This window comes from Lepidochelys kempii, chromosome 5 (genome assembly GCF_965140265.1).
Source record: "Lepidochelys kempii isolate rLepKem1 chromosome 5, rLepKem1.hap2, whole genome shotgun sequence".
Lineage (NCBI taxonomy): Eukaryota > Metazoa > Chordata > Testudines > Cheloniidae > Lepidochelys > Lepidochelys kempii.
This window is the reverse complement of record NC_133260.1, coordinates 87,581,740-87,606,217: the sequence shown is the minus strand read 5'-3', so window position 1 is coordinate 87,606,217 and position 24,478 is coordinate 87,581,740. Positions and strand designations below refer to the sequence as shown.

At 39.0% G+C, this 24,478-nt stretch overlaps 1 protein-coding gene across 6 annotated transcripts in view; it reads right to left on the bottom strand.

Moving 5' to 3' along the window:
* CNTNAP4 (contactin associated protein family member 4) overlaps positions 1-24,478 on the bottom strand; it is a 310,896-nt gene that overhangs the window by 102,843 nt on the left and 183,575 nt on the right. For all 6 annotated transcript variants that reach the window (XM_073344935.1, XM_073344938.1, XM_073344940.1 and 3 more), the window contains 5 exons: positions 14,935-15,138; positions 14,579-14,763; positions 11,987-12,130; positions 9,045-9,306; positions 1,353-1,502 (listed from right to left, as the gene is read on the bottom strand). In XM_073344935.1, coding sequence (XP_073201036.1) covers positions 1,353-1,502; positions 9,045-9,306; positions 11,987-12,130; positions 14,579-14,763; positions 14,935-15,138 — 945 coding nt within the window. The remainder of the gene's footprint in view (positions 1-1,352; positions 1,503-9,044; positions 9,307-11,986; positions 12,131-14,578; positions 14,764-14,934; positions 15,139-24,478) is intronic.

The following is a 24,478-nucleotide window of genomic DNA, read 5'->3' as shown; positions in this document are numbered from 1 at the left end:
GACAATCACTAATTGAATTTTTACAATTAATTGTGCATTTTTAAAATAACTAGCTCACAGATAATTAGTAACGTTTAATTAATTTTGCAATTACTTTTTTTCTCATAGCATTCTGAAGTTCTATTTTCTCCAGAATAAATTTAATCCAGTCTTATATTCTTTCATAACCTTTTGTCTTTTGAAATATTTTGTCTTCTCATCATTCTATTAATAAACAATAAATATTTTACATTAATATTAATGGAAGTGTTCTTCAGGCTTGTGGTCAGCATTCTAAGTTATATATCAAAGTGAAAGCAATAATTCCATAAATCATGCAATTCACCCTATGTGAATATGTATTTTTCATTAATCTCTCCTTGTCCTTATAGTTGCCAATCACTGTTATCATTTCCAAGTAAAAGAACTGGAATATTTGGCATTTTCTTGACTCCTGTGTGACCTGTATTAGTACTTGCCCGCAAAGCTAAAGAATTTCCAGACTAATTAAACAGATTCTTAGCCAAGATTAAATTTCTCTCTAATATTTTGTATTCCCGATGAAAATACATTTCTTCTACTGGAATGCTTCTCCTCGTATTTATACACTACATATTTCAGCAAATTCCGACATGACATGACAAAAAGAAATGGTGTTCCAAACTCAGTTGCTTTTCATCAGCCATTTCCCAAGTTCAGATGACATTGTACAAGCTGCTGACTTGATCATAAAGCTGGACTCAGAGAAGCTGAGGATAGGTCCATTAGTAAATAAGTATGTGTTTTAACTAAGAAATTAAAAGACAACTTACTGCTGAAGCAAACAGAACCGCCAATAATTATTTTTCAAATGCTCTCAAAACTTCAATACAACACAAACTTCAGTACAGCCATACACATTACTTACCACTTAAGTGAGAGTGCAGCAACGAAAATTAACCCCTATAGATAATAGGCATTACTATATCACAACATCATAATAATTAGGAGCAGAAAAAGATGCTGTAGTAAACCCAGGCTTGATTCTTTCCTGTGACAGAACTCCTCTTAGCACATTTAGGGGGGAGGGGATAAAAATTCCTGATTCTTAGGGCCAGCCACAGCCCTAATTGTTATAACAATGCAATATAGGGGACTATATTTTCAAAAGTGCCTAATGATTTTGCGTTCCCAGCCTCATAAAGGGGACTGAGTTTTAAAGAGTGCTGAGCACCCACACTTGAAAGTCAGGCCTCCTTAAGGAGACTCAAGTTGAGCACATAAAACTTGAAGCAAGCCAAATCATTAGGCACATTTGAAAATGTAGGCCATGAGCAACAAGCATTGTTTATTTATAGGCTGTTATCAGTATAAACAACAATAGCTTCTTTCACCTCCAAAGTAGTAGGTGTCTCCTGAATAAATATGAATAGGTACAGCAGCATGAGCAGATGAGGTCACATCATTGTCCACCATTAGGCTCATACGGCTCCTTTTGGCAGACAACGAAATGGAATGCCACTGGCCATTATTTAATCCAGCACCTAGGAGGAAAAACAAGAGTAAGCTGAAACACCTACAAGTACTATTTGTTAAACTAGTTGATCTTCATAGGTTTTAAATGGAAAGCATATGATAAGCATTTAATAAACTACAGTTACTCAGCTATACAAAGAAAGAAAAAAAGAAAGAGGGGCTATCATTATGTTATGTGAAAACATAGAACCTTCTTCCATTCCTTTTCCTTACTTTTGGTAGTTAAAATACTTTCAGTGGATGGCAAGTGATGTTCCTAATTATCAATATTACATCTCTTTAATGTTAATGCCTATTTTGTGTCCTAACTGAGTAGGGTCTTCTGGAAAGAAGCACACAGAGATAATTTCATAATTAAGATTCCACAGACCTTGCAGCTCACAGAACACAGCGAGCAGCTTCTCTAACCATGACTAAATGAACTCTGTAGTAAAACCCCCAAACCTGGAATGAACTCCCATGACCCAGCTGCTATACTTAATACTCTAACAGAAAAACCTGGCATGCATAATGGAATGAATTCTCCATAAACACTACACCAATAGAAAATGCCCCCTCTCAGCCTAAGAAGGTTAGTTAAGACAAAATCATGGTGTCTGATACAGTACTTTACAGATAGCACACAACATTACAGCAGCTATTGCCAGGACAGTATTTAATCTTTGAAAATCAAATGTAGCCATTACCTTGAAACCCACAACAATATCAAAATGTTGTAAATGCTGGAACAACTAATGCAACTATCATGTCAATGTTAGAATATTTATTTTTGTTTGGTTGTCCATTTTATAGGGACTTTGGGGATGACATCTTGAGGTTGTTCACCAGGAGTTTAGGCATATCATACTAGTTGATATTAACTAGAGTTGCATAGGTGAATATATCAGGTAACAAACTAAAGCCTCTATCCAGAAAAGCTCTTAAGCATATTAACTTTAAGCACATGCTTAAGTGCAGTTTGGAATAAGGATCCTCTCTTGAATCAGGACCAAATGATGTAGCCCCTGAAATATTTAGGGCTCTTTTCTTCACTTGTATAATCTGCAGAGAGATTAGATTTGTGTGTTATTTGAGTAACTGGTTTTCCTATTGAAATGTCATTTATTTCTATGGAATGTAGAATTTGGTGTGTATTCTGGGAAAATTGCAAGCAATTAGAACCATGCATTTATGTTAAAAACGGAGAAAGAAAAACATAACAAAAAGGAAGAAAAGGTTCAGATGGCCAAGATACCCATCAGACAGGATTATTTAAAGTATTATAAAACAAGCACATAAGAGAGTTTTAACTTGCACAGCAGCACACACTGAGGATATAAATCTCAGTTTCATAGACCTTGGCAGAATGACAAGGGGTGTATATCCACATGGATAAACTGTGTGTGAAGAAGATCTCTAACACATTGGACACTAACATGTTGTTTCTTTACATTTGACTTATGTATCTTTTATCTTTCCCTATTTGTTTTTCCATTTCAACAAGCACATTTGTTGTGGACTCTAAAAGGAGAAATTTATTCTCTATTCAAATTATAATTCTGCTATACTCCCTCCTTAGGCGGAATCTCAGGAAAACTGTGGCCTATAGATTGTCTTGTCCTGCCCTGATGCCTTCTTGAAGAGGAATCCTTCAACAACAGGGGTTCTTTACTGCTGTTCTGCCAAAATGCTGACAGTGATTCTTTGGAGCAGTGATGTTCAATGGAAAGAGGATATCTGAAGATCTAAAGTGTGATCCTTCTTACTTCCCAAGAAAAGGGAAACAAAATATGTAAGTGGCAGATTTGGTGGCTCTAGCAGTAGTTAGAAGAACTATAACATGGTGGCACCCACGTTTCATGAGCACCCCGTAACCAGGTGTGCGTCTGCACCTGTCTCAGTCTATGGTGACTCATCAGAGATTTCTCAAGGGTTTTGGTGACTCAGGCTATGTGAGACATAAACAAACACACCCCTTCCAGGGTATGAATCCAAGGGTACGTCTTCACTACCCGCCAGCTTGGTGGGTAGTGATCGATCTATCGGGGATCGATATATTGCATCTCGTCTAGACACGATAAATCAATCCCCGAATTGATGCCTGTACTCCACCTCAGCAGGAGGAGTAAGCGGAGTCAATGGGGGAGCCGCCGCAGTGTACTCGCTGCCATGAGGATGGCCAGGTAACTTGAACTAAGATACTTCGACTTCAGCTACATGAATAGTGTCGCAGAAGTTGCATATCTTAGTTCGAACCCCCCCACAGTGTAGCCCAGGCCCAAGAGGGCCCTTCTGGTGTCCTCAATACTGTCTTTACACAATCCTGACCCTGGTATCAAGCTGTACCCCAGGGCTTCCTTCCTGGAGGCAATGGTTTTGCCCTCTCTGGGCCCTTCTAGTCCCAGCTCTCCAGCTGGGCCACTATATAGTTCAGTTCCCCTTCTGGGGGGTGTATCAAAGTCCAATATAGTCTAATCCCTGACCATCTTTGGAGTCTTTAATCTCCTTTCTGAGGTTAGTTCAACTCTGGGATTAAGGTCACTCCATCTGTAGCTGGTGGGTGGGATCCAGGCCCACCTACTACTCCAGATCCCAGGCAATGGACCCTATGAAGGGCATCCATGTGTTGCTGTGTCCCCTTTACCTCTTCACTATGCTGCTACAGATCCCTGAGCCACTTCCCTGTGGCCCTAGCACCTTCACAAGTGCTTCACCCTTACTGTAGGGCTGACATCTTGTGCTCACGCCCAGCAGCGAGCCAATAAGTCCTTCTTGGTTCCCTAGTCCCTGCCAGTGGTCCTCAGCTAGCTGGGAACACCAGCCTCAGCCCTTAAGCTCCCAACAGCAACTGACTGACTCTGGCCCTGCAGCTCCGTTTATGTGAGCCTGCTGGGCCCTGATTGGCTGTCCCTTGCAGCTTCTCTTTAATTGGCTGCTTCCCATGCAGCCTCTTGAGGCCACTTGGAGGACTCACCTCCACAGCTCCTTTCTGGGACTGGGCGTGGTAAGAATCACAAGGCTCCAGCAGTAGGCCTCAGTGCCTGGTCACAAGCATAAATAACATTATCTTGCAGGATAAACTGATTTCTGAATCATCTTCTTCAGGAAAACTTCCAACTAATGATATTTACAGAATGTGCTATTTTTCTCAAGGGAAATATTAGATGCCTTAGCCCAGATTCTCCCTTGTGTTGCCACCATGATAGATACAAAGCAGCACTAAAATAATTGTACCCAACCATAGAAAGATCATCCCACTATAGTGGGATCCTTTGGTAATACAGAACTGTCACAGCAACCACTGTTCTTCTGTTGCCAGAGTAGAAGGCATGGCTTGAGCTTCCCTACACCCTAATGATTTCCAGCTGACAAAAAGTCAAACAAAACAAAAAACAACCCTTGTGGCCATTGGTAGCTAGTGTAATTTACAGCAGCCTTCAGGGGGTTGACTTAGTATAGGGTTGTCCCAGAAAATAAAGGGAGTGCAGGAGTGCCTGGGCTACTGGCAACTTTAATATTTGAAACTGGACTGGACGAGGCACTAGAAAAATATTACTCTTATGCAGACAGTTGTTATGCAACATCATAGGGTTGGATTTATATTGACTATTTAGACCAGTGGTGGGCAACCTGTGGCCTATCAGGGTAAGCTGACTGCGGGCTGCGAGACACTTTGCGAACATTGACCATCTGCAGGCATGGCCCCCCACAGCTCCCAGTGGCCACAGTTTGCCATTCCCGGCCAATGGGCGTTGTGGGAAGCAGCAGGCCGCAGGGACGTGCTACCCACCACAGATTTATACCTATCAGATGTTATTTTCCATCTCTTCCATGATATTCTTAGTACTATTGGACAGATAGAACCAATCACATGTATCGATGTGTTTTATAAACTTCAAATAAAAAAAACACCAAAAAACCACAACTAGATAAAACAGTTCTAAACGTAAGTCTGTTAAATTGCTCCTGAAAACAACTGAACAAATAATGCAGAGCGTTTCTATCAAAGAAGAGCTAAGTATGCCAAAACATTGGATCATTCAAATGAAGATGTCAAAGGACATAAAGTTAAATCTAAGAAAGAATGTTTCCCATTTCCCAGGAATTTAATAAGTTCCCTTACATTACCTATTGTAGGGCTGCCCTTCAAGTGACAGAACAGAACATAAACAGCACATATTCTATAAAACTTGTGTTCATCACACCACATTTTTATAATGACCAAACACAAATTTTGAAAACAAAATAATGTCTGCATATAAGCCATTTTTCCATTCATCAAAGAACTGCATAAGGCCTTGTAGGCGTAAGGTATCACAAACGAAGAAAACATAACAGACACAACCCCTCGAGGTAGCTCAAGTTCCTCAACATGTCATATACCCAACAACATGTTGAGTTTTCCTTTTGCCACTGCCTTGTGCCATGCTGGGCTGGTTTTGAGTTCCATGTCTTCGTTCTGACTGAAACAGATTTACAGTCTAACAAACTACATCAGCCTCTAATCCTTGGTGTGGCATGCAGCCTCAATAAACTTTCTGCTCTAATAGGATTCCATTTTCAAAATATTATAAATGAAAATCACAAGTATTTGAACAATGTGCAGATTACAGAATGTTCTGTCACAAAGAGGCAGCCTGCATGAATGACTAAAGTAGAGGAACTAATTTGGTTAATGGGAATTGGGTAATAGAACTTTCGCAACACCATCTACTCATGTTTGGCTTGTTTACTGTAATTTATTGGGCATGCATAGAGATACCCAAAGTTGTTTGGAGATATAGCTCATCTTCACTTTGGACAGAATACCATTCAGAAAGCTGCTATTGGAGTTGGACACCCATTTGGCACACCCTGGAGTAAGGACCTCCATAAAGTATCTTGGTTAGACCTGGATGCTACAGAATGCCAGTGGGAGAGGTAGAATGAAACAGTCTAGAGAAAGCCTCCATTGCAGATATGGAACTAACCTGACTAACGAACCGAATTAATGTATTTGTGTAGGAGGGGTAGTGTGGTGAATGTCTGCAGCAGAGGCCAAAGGGCCACCAGTGTAGATTTTTCTGGTGGAAATTGTATGATTTTTTTTTGCTAAAATATATCTGTGGAGTTTTGACACGAAACATTTCACAAAAAACAAACAAACAAAAAGACAACACCCCCCCACACACACACAGCAGGAGGAAAATGATTATTTTAATCACACTACTTATCACACCAGTGTAGGGAACGAAGCCCTTTTAAAAAATCCATATATCCGTATAGATAGTTAGGTAGGCCACCAACATGGTAGTATCTGAGTATCTAAAATTACACTTCCTACAAAATATCACCCAGAGTTCTGTGTGAGGTCACCCATGACAGAAGGAAGATAACTCTCTCCACACACACACACACGGCAGCGTGCATGGCTTATAGTAAGTAATGAAAGACTTTGAGCAGGTCTAGAAGATAATAATTTGTAGATTATCCTGAAGTACAGCATCTGAATGTAATGGTTTTAAAAATCATTTAATTAAAAATTACATTTTTAAAAAGGCAGTGCACATTAATAAACTGGGTAGTAATATCTCAGACATTCATCCACATTGTAACTCAATTTGGACTCATCATTGAACACAAATTAACTTTGTTTCATTTCTTCCTTTTTTCTTTAAACTGTGTTCTATTGCTTTCTGAACATTTGATGACCAACTTGTAAAAGGGGCTACAAAGGAAAAAAGATATTAAACAACCCATCTGTAACAGAAGGATTTTGCTTATTATAACTTAATCACTCATGAATTTAATACACCATTCTCCTTTTTATAAGGCTCAAGAAATCTTTTAAAAACTCATGGTAATGAATTCTGAGAACTGTGCTCAAACTAATATGCTCTGATTTAATTATCAAATTTTGTATGTGTGAAAGCCAGGTCATAAGTCTTTGCCTGTAGGGGAACAAACCTGTCCAACCATCCATAATTTAATTACTCAATCTCCAAATGCAGACTTGATTTGCTTCAGTGACTGTAGCAACAACAAACACTTCAAAAGCTCAAGAAGAAGTTCACTGTATGGTTTTGTTAGATAACTTCCTGCTTTAGGAGAGAATAGGAGTTGTGGGTTTGTTTATTTGTTTGTTTAAGAAATGCATTAGTTTTCTGCATTTGCATAGACAAATGTTATTCCATATCTCAGACCAGATGGAGGGCTTGTTGTATTCATCACATAATAAAGATAAATCACTTTTTAATATAGCATTTCAAGATTTATTGTGAGGATTTTCAATCAATTGGGAATATGTTATGTATTTTTATTGCCACTTTATAGTTTACTAATTTGTCATACATACATGTCGGTAGTCTAGTTAAAAGTCATACTACCTTTAGCAGACCTGTTAAAGTGACATTGCATTGAAGCCATTTCATTAACATATATCATGTAATTGAGCTGTGATTGAAACAGCTTCTGAAGAAGTCTAATATATCACAGTAAACTACACATCATTGCCACTTTTACTGTGGAATTAACATTTTCTGATGGTGAGCCTGGGGAAACATGTTAGTAATTAAAATGGTGATCTCTGTACATCATTTATTTTAGTTTAAAACACCCACGGGACTGATCCTGCTCCCACTGAAATCAATAGCTAACCCCCCATTTATTTTCAATAAGAGCTGGATTGCCATCTTTATGCAAATTTCAACTATGCTTATTACCATTACTAGCATGCAATCTTTTCCTGAATTAAAATAATCAATTGTTTAAAAAATCCTATTTTCATCATTATAGACATGTGGAGAGAATGAGCTGTAGAGTTATATTTAATATTTCCTCTCCCCGACCCCCAGGAATTAGCATTCTTTATCATCTGGCATAGATAATGGAGAAGAGGGATCACATCACAGACAGAGAGAAATGGAGTGTTCTCGTGGACAGGGCCCAGAGCTAAAATTCAGGAGACCTCGGTTCCATGCTCAACTCTGTTGCTGACCTAGTGGGGGGTCTTTGGGAAAATCTCTGTTTCACTGATTGCCCTCTCCTTTGTCTGTCTTATCTATTTAAACTGTAAGCTCCTCTGGGCAGGAACTGACTCCTACTACGTGTCCACCCAGTACCTAACAACTTTAAGTGGGGCCTCTAGGCATTACTGTAATACAAATATTTTTGTATAAAAAGGAATCACATAATCTCCAGTGAGAACATTGCCAAATATTAGCTTCTTAATAGTCTAATAGGACAGTAACTGATTTCACTTTCCCAGATGGAAAATAAGATAAGATGCTCAAATTCTACAATTAAGGGACTCATATAAGTACTTGCACCTTTAAAGCCTATTCTGCAATGCATAGGCATGCAAGTAGTTTGTTTCCTGGGATATTTGTCAGTAGTTTGAAATGTACACATTTGAATGTATGTCACAAAAGGGAAAAAAAGACTGCTTTGGAAATCTTCAGGTATAATATTCACATGAACAAGGATTACTCACATGAACAAGAGTTCCCGGACCGGACCCTTGGAATGGATCATTGATCCAAATATATTAGCTGACATGACACATTTCTGCATAGAAATCCATTTTCTGTTACCTGCAGTGATGTCACTCTGTGCTTTTCCTGGTTTATAGATGCTCATTTTAACTTTCCCATCACTCAGATAAAGGAGGAGACCACCTGAAGTCTGGTGTAGTTTACTGGACAACAGAAGTCCCTCCTTGTTCCAAGTGCGAAATTGAAAACTGATGGACACTTCATCTTGTCCTGATGTGCCAGGCAATGCTAGATAGCTACTGGAGCTCAGAAAAGTGACAGGAACCATCTGTGGCTCTGAACAAGAGAAGGATATGTTGCCCTGAAAATAAATAAAATAAATGCAGCATTAGGGAATGTTCTGAGAAAAACAGTTCATTCCACATGTAGTTGCATGAAGTTATGTGTGGACACCACACCACCTATGGTTCATCATGACAATGAACCAAGGCTAATGTTCATATTCATTTTGGATGTTTTAGTCCAAAATTCAGGTAGGACTATGAATAAATAAGAATATCAGACATCAAAAGAAACATTCACTAGGTTTTCATCAGAGCATAGAAGCCAATTCCCTCCTAGGCAATCATAGGGTAGATAGAGACCTGTAGCAAATAAGGTAAGATGCTGGGTTATACACATGACAGAATGAAATCCCAGGGAGTACACAGAAGTATTCTGTTTCTGTTTTATTTTGGACTCAGCATCTAGGAGCTTCAAGAGCTTAGTAGGACTTCCAGATGCCAGATAAAATTCCAGTGGTAGCAAGAGCCTGCTATGAGGTTTAAAGGAGATTAAATGCTTACAGGGACAAAGAGGTGTTGCAGAGGGGCTGGTTAGTGCTATATAGTGTTCCATATTTAGTTCTTGAGAAAGTCAGTTTATTGGACTGAAAAACAATCTTTCCAATTCAATCTGATTTGGTTTCTGCACTGAACTCACTCTGGCGGGTGGGGAAATGCAGATGTAATTGTAATTCACCCAAATAAGAAGCACAATTTTAGTAAAGCAGATGACTTCATTGCACATTAAGCAGTGGGGCTCTTTGTCTAGCTTGTTGGAGAAGGTGACTAGAGAGCCAAAGAGTTACCTGCTAATGGAGACAGCTCCATACCAGCGTCCCCACACTGACCCATCCCCCCACCACAGGTGACCAGAAGAGAAGAAGACTATTTATGCCAACATCTGTGCAGTAAAACTATGCTCTACCAGTGGAGGGCTGTAACATCTCTTTAAGAAAATATACATCCCCAAATCAGTAAAATATGTTTTCTTATGAAGAATCCAGAGTGAAACTGGAACACACACTTGCTTCTGGCTTTGACAACAATACATTATGTCTAGACAGCAACTAGATGCCCATAGCTGGTCTGTGCAAGCCGACTTGGGCTCAGAGGGCTTGGGCTGCTGCATGTTTCATTGCTGTGTAGATATCTGGACCCTGCAAGGTGAGAGGGTCCCAGAGCTTGGGCTCCAGCCTGAGTTGGAAGTCTACACAGCAATGAAACAGCCCCACAGCCACAGCCCAAGTCAGCTGGGATGGGCCAACTGTGGATTTTTTTTTGCTGTGTAGACATACCATACGTTTCTCTGTTCTGTTTTTTATTGTCAGTGGGGTTGCGGGAGGAAGCTCTCTGTTTATGAATGCAACCACAGAAAGATGAATAGTAAACTCAGTTGCCCCACAGTGAAAAAGCAATCATCAGACTAATAAAACTTGTTAAAAGCTAAAAGCTTTACCATCTGCAGAGTCTCCTTTCACATCATTTGGACAGCTGCCTAATACCATATCAAACTAGCACACTGCCTATTTAACAGGAATTCTGTGGTAGCACAGATTTTCTGGCAGTTTTACAACCCGAAGACACTTCCTAAATATTTTTCAACCAGAGTAATACAGCAGTTTATATTATTTGAGATTAAGCTGATGCAATTTCTGATCTCTTGTTCAATTATTCTGTAACTACTTCTTACTAAACAAGTTCCCATGAAGAGATGATCAGAAAGGATATTACCTACTTATTTCTTTTTTTTATCATTTTTATTGAATTTCTGGAATGTTTTCAGAACAGGTTCATGCAACAAGTAAAACAAATTAAAGCAGGGAAGGGCTCAAATATTCCAATTTATGGGAGAGATAGATGAACTGGCCTGATTGTTTAGCCATATTTTGGCCCCCAACTCAAAGAAAAACATTTTGAGGTTGGAAATGTCATTTATTTATTATAGTTATTTTCTTTTTCAATTCTTTGCTTCTAACATTGGAAGTGGAAATTCCAAAAACCTCAAAAAAAAATAATGCTTGTGTGATATTGCCCTGAGAAGCAGCCGTAATTATAGCAACCCTTGCAAGGAAGCGTGCAGTAGTGAGTTTTGCAGTCCAAATTTCTGGATGCTAGAAGCTTGGATAGGTCAGATAAGTTATTGAAACCAAACCCCTAACTGGTTGGGTTTGTTCAGTCACAGCTCTTGGTTGCACCATGGCAAATCGATTAAAACATACCAGGCTAAATTATATCTCTTCATATACAAGGCAGTATAAGATGAGGAAAAGCACACAAATGCCTAAGTGCTGCAGAAGTAGCCTATGTGAGACAAAATGCTCCTGCGTGCTGGTGAGGAATAGTGCATTTGCTATTTGCCTTTTTTTTTTTTTTAAAGCACCTTCTGGCATTTGCTAGGAGGCACAGCTGGTGAGGACATGGCCGCAACACTGCTGTACTCAGATAAGCCTCTCTACAGTTCTATGTGATAGAAGCAGCACTGTCTGGCCTCAGCACTCCCAGAGCACAAGTACCCAAATTCTGTCTGCCTCTAGAAAAAAAGAACTGAGGATAGAAACCCTCAAGCTACTAAAATTCACATGGAAGCAGCCATATTGTAGCCCACATTTCTTGATGTAGACTGTGACTTGATGTTCTATGTATCAAAGGTTGCGAAGCTTTGGGTTATTATTATAGGACACTTGACTGTGACTTTTTTTCCCAGTAGGAATCGCTTACCATAATGTAGATCTGAGGTTTACGTCTCTTTGCCAGATCAATAACGTTTACTCCATTGTAATAAAGGTTTTCAAAACACCCATGAAAGTTCTTGAGTGGTAAGGTCCCTGATTTTCCAGGCACTGGGATCCCTCCAAAGCTGAGCTTAGAAAGAGAAGAGAAATCAATAATACTATTAAGTAATTTTCTGAAAATCTGCTTGCAAAGCTGATGATAAATTTTAACAACAGTATAGCAGCCGCAGACAGAAATTGACCAATTGTGAATCAATCTATTTTTTTAGCTCTTTGCTGTCATCAAATCTATTAGCTTAAAATATAGCTTTACAAAATGTAGACCATATAAAAATATATATGCATTAAAAAATAATTTAACCTTAGAACCTGTATTTTCCTGAAGAGGCTCTTCAGGAGTTTTAGGTAAAAAAAAAAAACAAAAAAAAACCCAGGCCAAGAAAATGTATCTTACTTTCATAACTAAGAAAACCTTTAAATGTTCGAAGTAAATGCCATATATAGCATACAGCAGGAGTTCTCAAACTTTTTCATCGTGTGAATTATATTTTAATACAGAGATTATTTCTTGGACCAGTTTATCCTTCCATTTTTGATCTTTTATAACATCCTTGTAACAACTACAGCAATCATTTACATGGAAAAGTAATATTAGAAACATGTTTATGCATTTTTAGCCATCTTCATGAAAAAAAGTATTTTATCCTTTGAGGAAAGATTTAATCATACTGTCTGCTACAACTCTTCATTTTGGGCTAGATCCTACATGGTGCTGACCACTCTGGCTTTGATTCAACGAACTTCAGCATGCATAGGCTTAGCTTTAAGCATCTGAATGGTCCAGTTGAAGTAATAGGATACTCAGCGTTTAAATTTAAGTATGTGCTTAAGCAGCTTGCTGGATTTAGGCAAGAGTGTTCAGCACTTAACAGGATCAAAGCCCTTTATCTCCCATTCATCTGTTTTGTTTCTTTCAACTGAAAATAGGAGGGGAGTCAGCATTATATGACCAGCCAGCACTCCACAAACCATCAGCAACTGCTCCAGGGACCAGAGTTTGGAAATCTCTGCAGTACATTATACACACTCCTTTACAGAAACCTGTAATTTGCAGAAATGAGAAAGATGTGTGGAAGATGTGAGACTCAGATGCTTGTTCATTGTACAATTTCTCGATGTGTCGTAAATGGAACTTTAAAACTAAACATTTCAGAGATGGACCTTGTCAGGTGGATTTTCTTTGACCACACCTTGTAGTGTGATCTTTGGGATGGGGGACCATACCTCCTCATATGTTTGTACAGGATTTTGGATGTTACTAGAAACCACCATAAAAATAATAATGAATATAGAAGCATAAAGATGATCTGTTGACACAGTTGTGCTGTTATTGACACAAACTGTGACTGTATAGATCATTGTTGCGACTAGGATCCTATTGTTGCACCAGTTCTTCTACAGAGGAGGCCAAGTGGGCGTCTATGGAAAGGTTGTAGTTTGCTGGTTATGATTATGCTGTCTGTATACGTGTATCATTTTTGTATTTGAAGTTATGAATATTGGCTATATATTAGTTTGATTCTAAATAGCCTAAGTGAAGCATTTGGTTAGCTTCTCGAGAAAGGACTATTCTCAGTAAGTGCCCAATCAAGAAACACTTAAATGACAATAGACTTTGGGAGATGCCAATCCACATCTGAGCTTTCCTGGGAACGTTCAAACTAACATGTAAACAATGGCATTGGCCTGCAAAATGCTGAATCATCCATAGACATGTGATTTACCCAGATGGCTACAGACTCCATTTTGTTGCTGTGATTTTGCACAGGAGAACAAAGGGGTTTCCACCCACAAGAGAGAGAATATAAAAGGCCCTGAAAACCCCTCCATTTTGTCTTCAGCTGGCTCAAAAGATAGCCTCTCCACCCCAAAGAGATTCCTGAAAGAAACTGGAACAAAGGACGGTAACTATAGGGGTTTGAGTGATTGCTAGACTCAGACTAGGAAGGAGTCTAGTTTGTGAAAGAAGCTCATTGGAACATCTCTGAGGGTGAGATTTACCCGCATTTAGTTTCCTACTATATTAGGCTTAGACTTGCATGTTTTTGTTTTATTTTGCTTGGTAGTTTACTTTGTTCTGTCTGTTATTACTTGGAACCACTTAAATCCTATTTTTTATATTTAATAAAATCACTTTTTGTTTATTAATTAACCCAGAGCAAGTAATTAATTCCTGGGGGAGCAAACAGCTGTGCATATCTCTCTATCAGTGTTATAGAGTGTGAACAATTTATGAGTTTACCCGGTATAAACTTTATACAGAGTAAAACAGATTTATTTGGGGTTTGAATCCCATTGAGAACTGGGTGTCTGGGTGCTAGAGACACAGCAGTGGCCTGTAAGGTTTTGCAGAAGTATGGTAAGAAGACATTTCTCTGATCCATTCCTTCCAAATATAAACTTCACCGAAAGTTTGAATTACTACAAAATCCCTAAACAGTTCTGTTCCCTTCACTTATTTAATTGCATTTACATAACAAAAGTAATAAATGTAATAAATGAAAGGTAATTTTCACACCTCATAATCAAGGTCCAAATAACTGAATTCCCCCTTTGCATGAAAATGATGACTGTGTTTATCCACCGTAAAGTTTACTTGATTGTTAAAGTGTTCAATGAGGACTGAATGCCAGTGCTGATCATCCAAAAGGCTACCCAGGGTAATATTAATTTGGCCATTAGCAGAATGAATTTTAGCATCACCTTGAGATGAGAAAAAGAACCAACTGTGAGATTAATTTCCTAAAACAATATGGATATTTAAACAGGCTACTAGTTTATGGAATGCAATAGGTTAAAATAAGCTTAATAAACAGGAACTTGTGACACAACATCGAATGGGTGCTGCAAGACTGTACACCCGATAGCCATTACCTAAATTAATGAATAAAGAAAGTTTTCCTTTTACTAATTGCAATGTGATGTGATCTCCATTCTGTCCTCCTCTGTGCAGTAGAATCCCATCCCTTTGCATTGTTTTAAACTTCAGCGAAATCACATCTTTCAGGGCACTCATGGATTTTTCATTGAATCTGTAGAGCAGGCAACTTTTCCCATCAAAATCAGCCACCTCAGACCCTAGCAATAAAAAGAAATGAAAGATAACTTGTAATCGTATGTTTAGCCAAGACGGGTTTTAGTTTGCTTCATCGTGCACGGATGAAGTGTGAAGGAAGCCTTCCCCTCCCCATCCCACTACATACCAACTCAGGACCCCGTTAAAATGGGACTCCTTGTTCTCCGAAGTGCCAGGACTTCTCCAGACTCGCACCATTGCTGACACTAGACTCCCCAGAGTGAGTGGCTCAGAGGGGGCATAGCCTCTAAACACTTCTGTTCCTTAAAGTATACTCTGATGCTTGCAAAAAGGTAGCACTGCAGCCTTGTGACCTGGAAGTTTTGGGCCTAATTCTGATCTCATAGTATTCTGACACCAGTGTAATTCTATTAAGTTCAATGTAATTGCTCCTGCTGTATACCAGTGTGAGAGGAGCATCAAGCTTATTACATCTTACTGAGTGAGGGACAAGACTTTCAAGCTACCCCAAGGTGGACAACAGCTTTAAGACACTATTAAGAGCAATCTGGTTTTATATTCATTTAAATTAATATTAGTCCATTTTATTCTGGAAAATGAATAAAGTTGATATTAGGAAAGAAAACTCATTAATTATGATGTAGTTAGTCTGCCCTTGTTCTCTTCTCACCTAATGTAATTCCATTGACATCAAAAGAAATGCTCTTTTTCTACACCAGATGCAGAACACAGTGACAGTAGGGAGATTCATGTTTTTATGTTTTTTTCAGTTATTTTGTTTTCCATTTATAGTCTCAATGACTTATTATAATAGGTGCAAAAAGAAAAGAAGGGCTTGTGGCACCTTAGAGACTAACACATTTATTTGAGCATAAGCTTTCGTGAGCTACAGCCCACTTCATCGGATGCACTATTGCAGCTGTGTGACAGTTGCCCCAATGAAGTCTACTTTCTGTCTTGTGACAATGTTTTATCTAGTCTCTTTCAAGGTCACATACATTCACTTCATCTGAAAAAAAAAGTGATTTTAGACCAATAAGATATAAAAGAATATCTGTCAAAATCAGTTGCATATTGAACAAGAAAGACACGAAGGAACCGATACCACCAAGAAAAGCTCTTAGAATAGTCACACCTCATAAGTAAAGAAGAAAAAGGTAATTGTCCTTGAAAGATACATTTGTGAAATAAATGAAGATGTAAAGGGCACCCAATAAAATATTAAGTTACTTTTCAACTGACTGACTCACTGACTTCTTCCAAGTCAATGGAATCGCATTATCTATTTACTAACATTATTTAATTTGACCAAAAAAAATTGCTCCACATTGTGGCATAAAAATGAACTCAATTCAAATGACCTATAGTATTTAATGTTAGCCATTTGTTTTCACCACTCAAAAATCCTTGTCAATTTAATGCAGCTATGTTTTAAGAATGTAGTCTGTTGATTTTCTCCACATCTTGTTAATGTACTTAGTTCTTATGAAGAATTCATTTACCAAGTGCACAATGAATATGCATTACATTCTGCCTAAAAAGAATGTTCATTTGACTATTGTCCTTTGTAATTCCACTGAATAAATGTTGAAAGTAAAAACACAAATCCATGGCAAATACAAATGATGTGCTTTTATGTTTATTAGATTGCAATAAACACGTAGGAGTGTCAATAAGACTGGGCTTTTCTTTTTAAAGCTTTCACAAATATAACTATGCAGTTAAAACACTCATTAGACATATCCTTAACAGGCACTGACAATGGTGTGCTTTCATAATCGGTAACACACATATATTGGTATTAGCTGTTGAGCAAGTTGAGCAACAGAGGAAGAATAATAAATATATTCCTGCTCTCCAAAATCACTTCACTATTCACAATGAGCTTAACCTTGTAGTATTTCCTCAGTCCTTACTCAGGCAAAAAATACCCTTTAATATGAATGAATGAAGACTGTGAAAAAAATGGTTTCAGAGTAGCAGCCGTGTTAGTCTGTATTGTCAAAAAGAAAAGGAGGACTTGTGGCACCTTAGACACTCACCAATTTATTTGAGCATAAGCTTTCGTGAGCTACAGCTCACTTCATTGGATGAAGTGAGCTGTAACTCACGAAAGCTTATCTCAAATAAATTCGTTAGTCTCTAAGGCGCCACAAGTACTCCTTTTCTTTTTGTGAAAAGAATGTAACTATTGATGAGAGAAATTATAATCATTCTTGTGCATCTACCATTTTTACCATCAATGTATTCCCACCAGAGTGAGAGTGGGAGGAAGAGGAAGAGAGAGAGAGAGGACAAAATGCATACTGGCCATCAGGGTAGAAGTTTATGATTCTAATTAAGAAAGAGTGTTACTACTTTTTTGCCCTTTACTATAGCCATTAACTCATATTTCGGTGAGTTTGTTACCTGAATATCAGCCTCAGTAGGTTTCCTCTTCTGCCCTTCAAGTAAAAATGTTATAAGAAAGGTATATGAAAAGGCTGATTCAGTTTGTGACTGAAAATCTTCTAATTATCATTTTTCACAAAGTCAAAACACAAGTATGTTTTCAGAATTATTTAGTCCAAAATTTAGCTATACCCCCGAAGATACACAAGTCCCAAAATACAGCAGAGCTGTCATAAATCACAGAATGCTGCAGCTCCCTGCATGCCACAGAATCAAATTTTTCAGTGGTTCTCAACCAGAAAGTAGAGAAGTTTTGGATAAACCTAGCCAAAGTATTAGTTGCAAACAACAGGTTTGAGTTTTGCAAATTTGTTTATTGTTTGAAATTGTTCAATGAACACTCCATAGAAACAAATTTCAAACTCTATTCACTGCATGTATTCCTTAATCGTTATCACTTTAGTCACATGTATTGTTCCTGGTTGGATAACTGTCACTGTTAAAGAGGAGGAAATGAAGATCAAGTCACAAGGCCTCTGTTTCTTTTAGGGAGAGAGGATGGGAACAGTTTATGAAGTTAGGCAGAGCTAGGTTTGCCATTTGAATCAGGCTTTGCATGAAACAAAACTGCTGGAAAAATTAGGTTACTGTAAAATCATAGATAATGGGCCACATTTAAAACTATAGTTTTCTCATCACATTTGCACAGAGTTCTTGCAAGTGTATGTATTATCCTAGCTATACAAATTGTGGACAGACCTTTGTCCAGCTTACTTAATTGTTCCAGGGATTTTGTGTAGCCCTAGTATAAAGGGGGCCGTCACAAAGTCTTTGCTGCAATCACTTAACAGTATTAGTGCCAGGGCTCTGGCCTGGAGGTTTGGGGATCATGATGTTACGTTGCTGTTCAGCATTGTCTCCCATCTTAATTAATGTGTCTACCAGGAACATTTCTTGAATTTACTAGTGTCCATTTTTAAAATTCTGTCTTTATAGAGCACAGCCATTGTCACAAACCCATTAGAAATTGTAACAAAAGTGTACGTATCTGGTCCCATTTAGGAAAGGGATAGTTGGATCCCTGTAATGGCCTCCAAGTCAGTGAAACATTTCAACACATCTGTCTGTCTGTTGTGTGAAATGTGAATTGTTTGTAGCTGCGTTTACTGGTCACCCGCAGATGGACTGAGCAAGAGAGGTAGTAGTTGAGGGGAAAAAGGAGTCTGCCAAAGAGACATATTTAGGTTCCATGGAGCTGCCAGGGGACAAGTCTAACACTGACACTGGCAGCAGAGCTTCATCCTCACAATCTGACATTTCATCTACTGACAAACCACAGGAAACTGCTGCAGAGATGTATCTGTCTAATTTGCACCCTTTGAATAGAAAGAACAAGCAGCCAGGGGCTGAGAGCCATTATTTTTTGTAAATATAGAGGATGTGTTGCCCAACCACAGCATGATGCAGTTGAGGTCAATATATCTGGGGAAGAGTATTCATCTGCAGCTGAGAAAGAAAAAAAAAAAAGCCAGTTACACTTAAGGAGGATGAAATGGAGAAACTTCACAGAGGCAGCAGGAAAAAAAAAACAGAACATGGAGCACAATACTACGGGGGGACTCTTATTATTAATATATAATTTCAAAACTTATTATTGCTATTTGTATTGAAGCAGTGCATTAGAGGCCAAGCAGGTCAGGGCTCCTTTGTACTGGGCACTGTAGAGAAAATGACAGTCCCTGTCCAAAAGAACTTACACTCTAAAACATGCTGTGTGGAAAACTGACAACAACTGCCTTACTTATATGGATATCTTTTCTGGAGATCATTTACTTCATTTCACTGATAAGCTGAAGCCACCACAGCGTGAGAGAGATCGAGGATACTAGCTATCAGTACTTGGGAGCTGTCACTTGGATGACAGATAATATACCAGACAATTCAGACTTAGTGCTAGCTATGATACAGTATATGTTTTCCCCAAAATATCATTGCTGTTGCATATGATTACATGGAAGATATACTTAGGGGTGTCTGGCCTTCTCTGAAATCCAGTGTAGAAATTGTAGAGGGGGATCAGCTAGGCTACGGCAATTTTTTCAAGCAAAATTAAACCTATTGCTGTGCAAAAATGCATGCAACGGGTGGCTTTTGATTTCATGTACCTGGAACAGCATTATACTGCATGGAAGAGAAAGATGTGAGACCTTACAAAAGAAACTACTACTCCCACTTCCCCACACATACCTACAGACATAGAAACATGATTAATCAGTAGACTTTTCTTACTAACATAATCTGGGGACCTTTCTGATGTTCTCTTTAAATAAGTGAAAGTGATTTTTTTTTTTGCATAGAAGCGTAAGTGTCCATGCTACAGAATTCAACAACATTGAAGTCAATGGTAAATGGGACAAAATACAACATGGTTTTACAAAAGGTAGATCGTGCCAAACCAACCTGATCTCCTTCTTTGAGAGAGTAACAGATTTTTTAGATAAAGGAAACGCAGTGGATCTAATTTACTTAGATTTTAGTAAGGCGTTTGATACTGTGCCACATGGGGAATTATTAGTTAAATTGGATAAGATGGGCATCAATAGGAAAATTGAAAGGTGGATAGGGAATTGGTTAAAGGGGAGACTACAACGGGTCCTACTGAAAGGTGAACTGTCAAGTTGGAGGGAGGTTACCAGTGGAGTTCCTCAAGGATCAGTTTTGGGACCAATCTTATTTAATCTTTTTATTACTGACCTGGGCACAAAAAGTGGGAGTGTGCTAATAAAGTTTGCAGATGATACAAAGCTGGGAGGTATTGCTAATTTAGAGAAGGACAGGGATACCCTACAGGAGGATCTGGATGACCTTGTAAACTGGAGTTATAGGAATAGGATGAAATTTAATAGTGAGAAGTGTAAGGTCATGCATTTAGGGATTAATAACAAGAATTTTAGTTATAAGCTAGGGACGCATCAACTAGAAGTAACGGAGGAGGAAAAGGACCTTGGAGTATTGGTTGATCATAGGATGACTATGAGCTGCCAATGTGATATGGCTGTGAAAAAAGCTAATGTCGTCTTGGGATGCATCAGGAGAGGTATTTCCAGTAGGGATAAGGAGGTTTTAGTACCGTTATATAAGGCACTGGTGAGACCTCACCTGGAATACTGTGTGCAGTTCTGGTCTCCCATGTTTAAGAAGGATGAATTCAAACTGGAACAGGTACAGAGAAGGGCTACTAGGATGATCCGAGGAATGGAAAACTTGTCTTATGAAAGGAGACTCAGGGAGCTTGGCTTGTTTAGCCTAACTAAAAGAAGGTTGAGGGGAGATATGATTGCTCTCTATAAATATATCAGAGGGATAAATACCAGAGAGGGAGAGGAATTATTTAAACTCAGTACCAATGTGGACACAAGAACAAATGGATATAAACTGGCCACTAGGAAATTTAGATTAGAAATTAGACGAAGGTTTCTAACCATCAGAGGAGTGAAGTTTTGGAATAGCCTTCCGAGGGAAGTAGTGGGGGCAAAAGATCTATCTTGCTTTAAGATTAAACTCGATAAGTTTATGGAGGAGATGGTATGATGGGATAACATGGTTTTGGCAATTAAATATTCATGGTAAATAGGCCCAATGGCCTGTGATGGGTTTTTAGATGGGGTAAGATCCAAGTTACCCGGGAAAGAATTTTCTGTAGTATCTGGCTGATGAATCTTGCCCATATGCTCAGAGTTTAGCTGATCGCCATATTTGGGGTCGGGAAGGAATTTTCCTCCAGGGCAGATTGGAAGGCCCTGGAGGTTTTTCACCTTCCTCTGTAGCATGGGGCACGGGTCACTTGCTGGAGGATTCTCTGCTCCTTGAGGTCTTCAAACTACAATTTGAGGACTTCAATAGCACAGATATAGGTGTGAGGTCTTTTTTAGGAGTGGTGGGTGAAATTCTGTGGCCTGCATTGTGCAGGAGGTCAGACTAGATGATCATAATGGTCCCTTCTGACCTAAATATCTATGAATCTATGAAACTAAATATTCTGTGGTTTCATGTTGTGAGCTGCATGTGCTCTCAGGCTTTGGAGTACCTCTGAAAAGAGGAGATGAAGAACAATTATATTGAGCATCATAGGTGACATTTGCTCATCTGTAGAGGGCCAGCACAAGCCTTATGCCACACCTAAATTCCACTTCTAGGGCTAACGTGAGACTTAAGTGGTGTATAGATCCTATATTGGCCCTCCCAGCAGGGACAGATTTAATCCTTTTTAGACGGTTAGCTCTTCAAATCAGGGATATTGTCTGCATATCTGTGGATAAAGCACCCATATTACCATACTCCCTCCGTTCGCTGTATAAATCACAATTGCTATAGGAGGTAGAAATCATGCCAGTGAGGGTTGAAAGAGTGATTTAAATGGATCTACACTGATTTATACCACTGGAGGATCTAGCCTATGGTTTTCACTTATTAATGCAACAGTCCATCTTGAATGAGTTGCTACCGTGGAAGGTTATACATGTCTCCAGAGTGTCAAGACAAAACAACATCCTGTAACTCAGTTATTAGCTAGCAGTACTGACCAAAAAATGAATAAGTCACATCCCTTTACCCAAGAACCATCAGAGTAATATCCAAAATGGCAAATGGTAGCATACTATTTTTATTACCTACATATATCTGCAATGTTTAATGGTGATGGGCCAAATCCTACTCTTAAATACATTGGTGTAAATGTAGAGTAACTCCACTGAGTTCAACAGAATCACTCCAGATTTCATGTGGTTGTAGTATTTGGGAAAATATAACTCTAATTGAGAAGTAAATATCCTATGAAAAAGAGTATATGTTAACATTGAATGTTGCATAATATGATATATATGATTTCCAGAGTGGGAATGGAACTATAACAAGGGAATGGAGAATTAACATAAGGCTGTAACTGGGGAATGTACAATGTAATTTAATGACTGAGGAATCACTATTTTGGGCATTATTTCAGAATCTATAGAAGGTGGAGGTGTTCAGCACTTTGCTGCATACAGAAAGAGAATATGTGATTATAAGGATTGATGTAAAAGATTTATTGTCATGAGTTTGAGACAGTTGCATTAATTCTGATTAATGATGCCATTGCAATAGTCAGGTGGGTATAGCTGATCCCAAATGAGCACGAGTAAAACTCTACCCCACATCATACCATCATATATTGTGTAAATACCAAGTATGTTACTTATAAACTATTTTAAAAATGCTTTAGATTGTCATTTTAAAAATGGTATTCGAGCTATTGCATTCATATGTTAAAAGCAAGGATTGTACAGCTGTGTTAAAATGACAGAAGAAGTGGAAAATCCCAACCACAGTGGATAAATCTTGTTTTTCATGTCAAGACTGAGCTTTTCTTTTTCTTTAAGGTAACTGTGTCTCTGATTAAAAAAAAATCCCGCCAGTTGTTTTTCTTTTTAATGTCTTCTCCCATCTTTCAGAGTATAGGAACACAAATGCTGCCTGGTTCCTTGTAATTTACCCATTGCTCCTGTTTTTCCTGAGTTGGGAGAGGGTGTGTTAATACTTGATTAGAACTTATTTATATTAATAACATTTCAAATTTATTATATTTATTTATTTAAATTTATAAAGTGAAGTTTCAACGCCAAACATATTGTGTGTGCGACTCTTATGTTCCAATAACTACTTGCCCATAAGGCTGAAAGTTAATTGCAATACATACACACACACACACACCATATAAAAAAGGTAATTTCACTCAAAATAAATTTAGGTTTAAGAAACAGAGCAATAATTCTAAACTAGACATTAAAATCAACAAAATATCAAATAATATATAACAATGTTTTGCAATTCTGTGGGACGACCAATTAATCATTTAAGCCTAATAATATCCCTGTTAAGCAGGATAGCAGTATTAAAACAGACTTATGGACATGTAAATTGAGGCACAGAGAAGCCAATAGATATGTCCAAGGTAACAAAGTGAGTCAGTGGCAGAGCCAGAAATTGAATCTAATTGTCAACTCCCAGCTTGGAGCTGCTACTTCATTTTACACCAGACACTGTAGCCTTATCTATAGTTAAGGATTACTTTAACTAATTACCCACTCCAAGGTGAGTGTTCTCACCTACTTTCATCTGTAAGAGTTCAGCCCCACGATTAACTACTGTAGTGAGGTTATCAACAGAAGGGGGAACCCCATAGTTAAAGTTAAGATTTTGTTAGTTATTTTTAGTAAAAGTCAAGGACAGGTCACTGGCAATAAACAAAAATTCACGGAAGTCCGTGATCTGTCTGTGACTTTTACTAAAAATAATGGGAAGGGGATTCTCAGGGGGAGGACTGAAGCCCGAACCCCGATGGTGAGGGAAGACAGCCGAAGCCCTGATGTGGGAAGTGGTGGGGTCCAGCAACTGCCACCATGGTGGCTGATAGTTCTGGATCCACTGTCGTGGCTGACAGCTCTGTGGCCCCCGCTGCAGCCCCAGTGACTCAGAGCTCTGGGGTCCCTGCCCCCTGAGCTGGCTGATGGCTCCGGGTCTCCACTGTCCCAGGGGCTGGGAGCTCCTGGTGCCTGTAGCAGCTGGGAGCTCTGGATTCCCCCACTGCCCGCAGTACCTCGGAGCTCCAGGGCTGATGGCTGGGAGCTCTGGGTCCTCCTGCTGCCTGCCTAGTGTTGCCAACTTTCTACTCTCACAAAACCGAACACCCTTGCCCTGCCCCCTGCCCCACTCCATCACCCCTCCCTCTGTTGCTCGCTCTCCCCACCCTCACTCACTCGCTCATTTTCACCAGGCTGGCTCGGGGGTTGGGGTGTGGGAGGGGTGAGGGGTTGGGCTGGGGGTGTGGACTCTGAGGTAGTGCCAGGGATGAGAGGCTTGGGGTGCAGGAGGTGTTGCCCTGGATTTGAGGGGCATGTATACCCCAGAATGTGATCAAACTAATTGCAACCACATTATGTGCATTCAGCCACC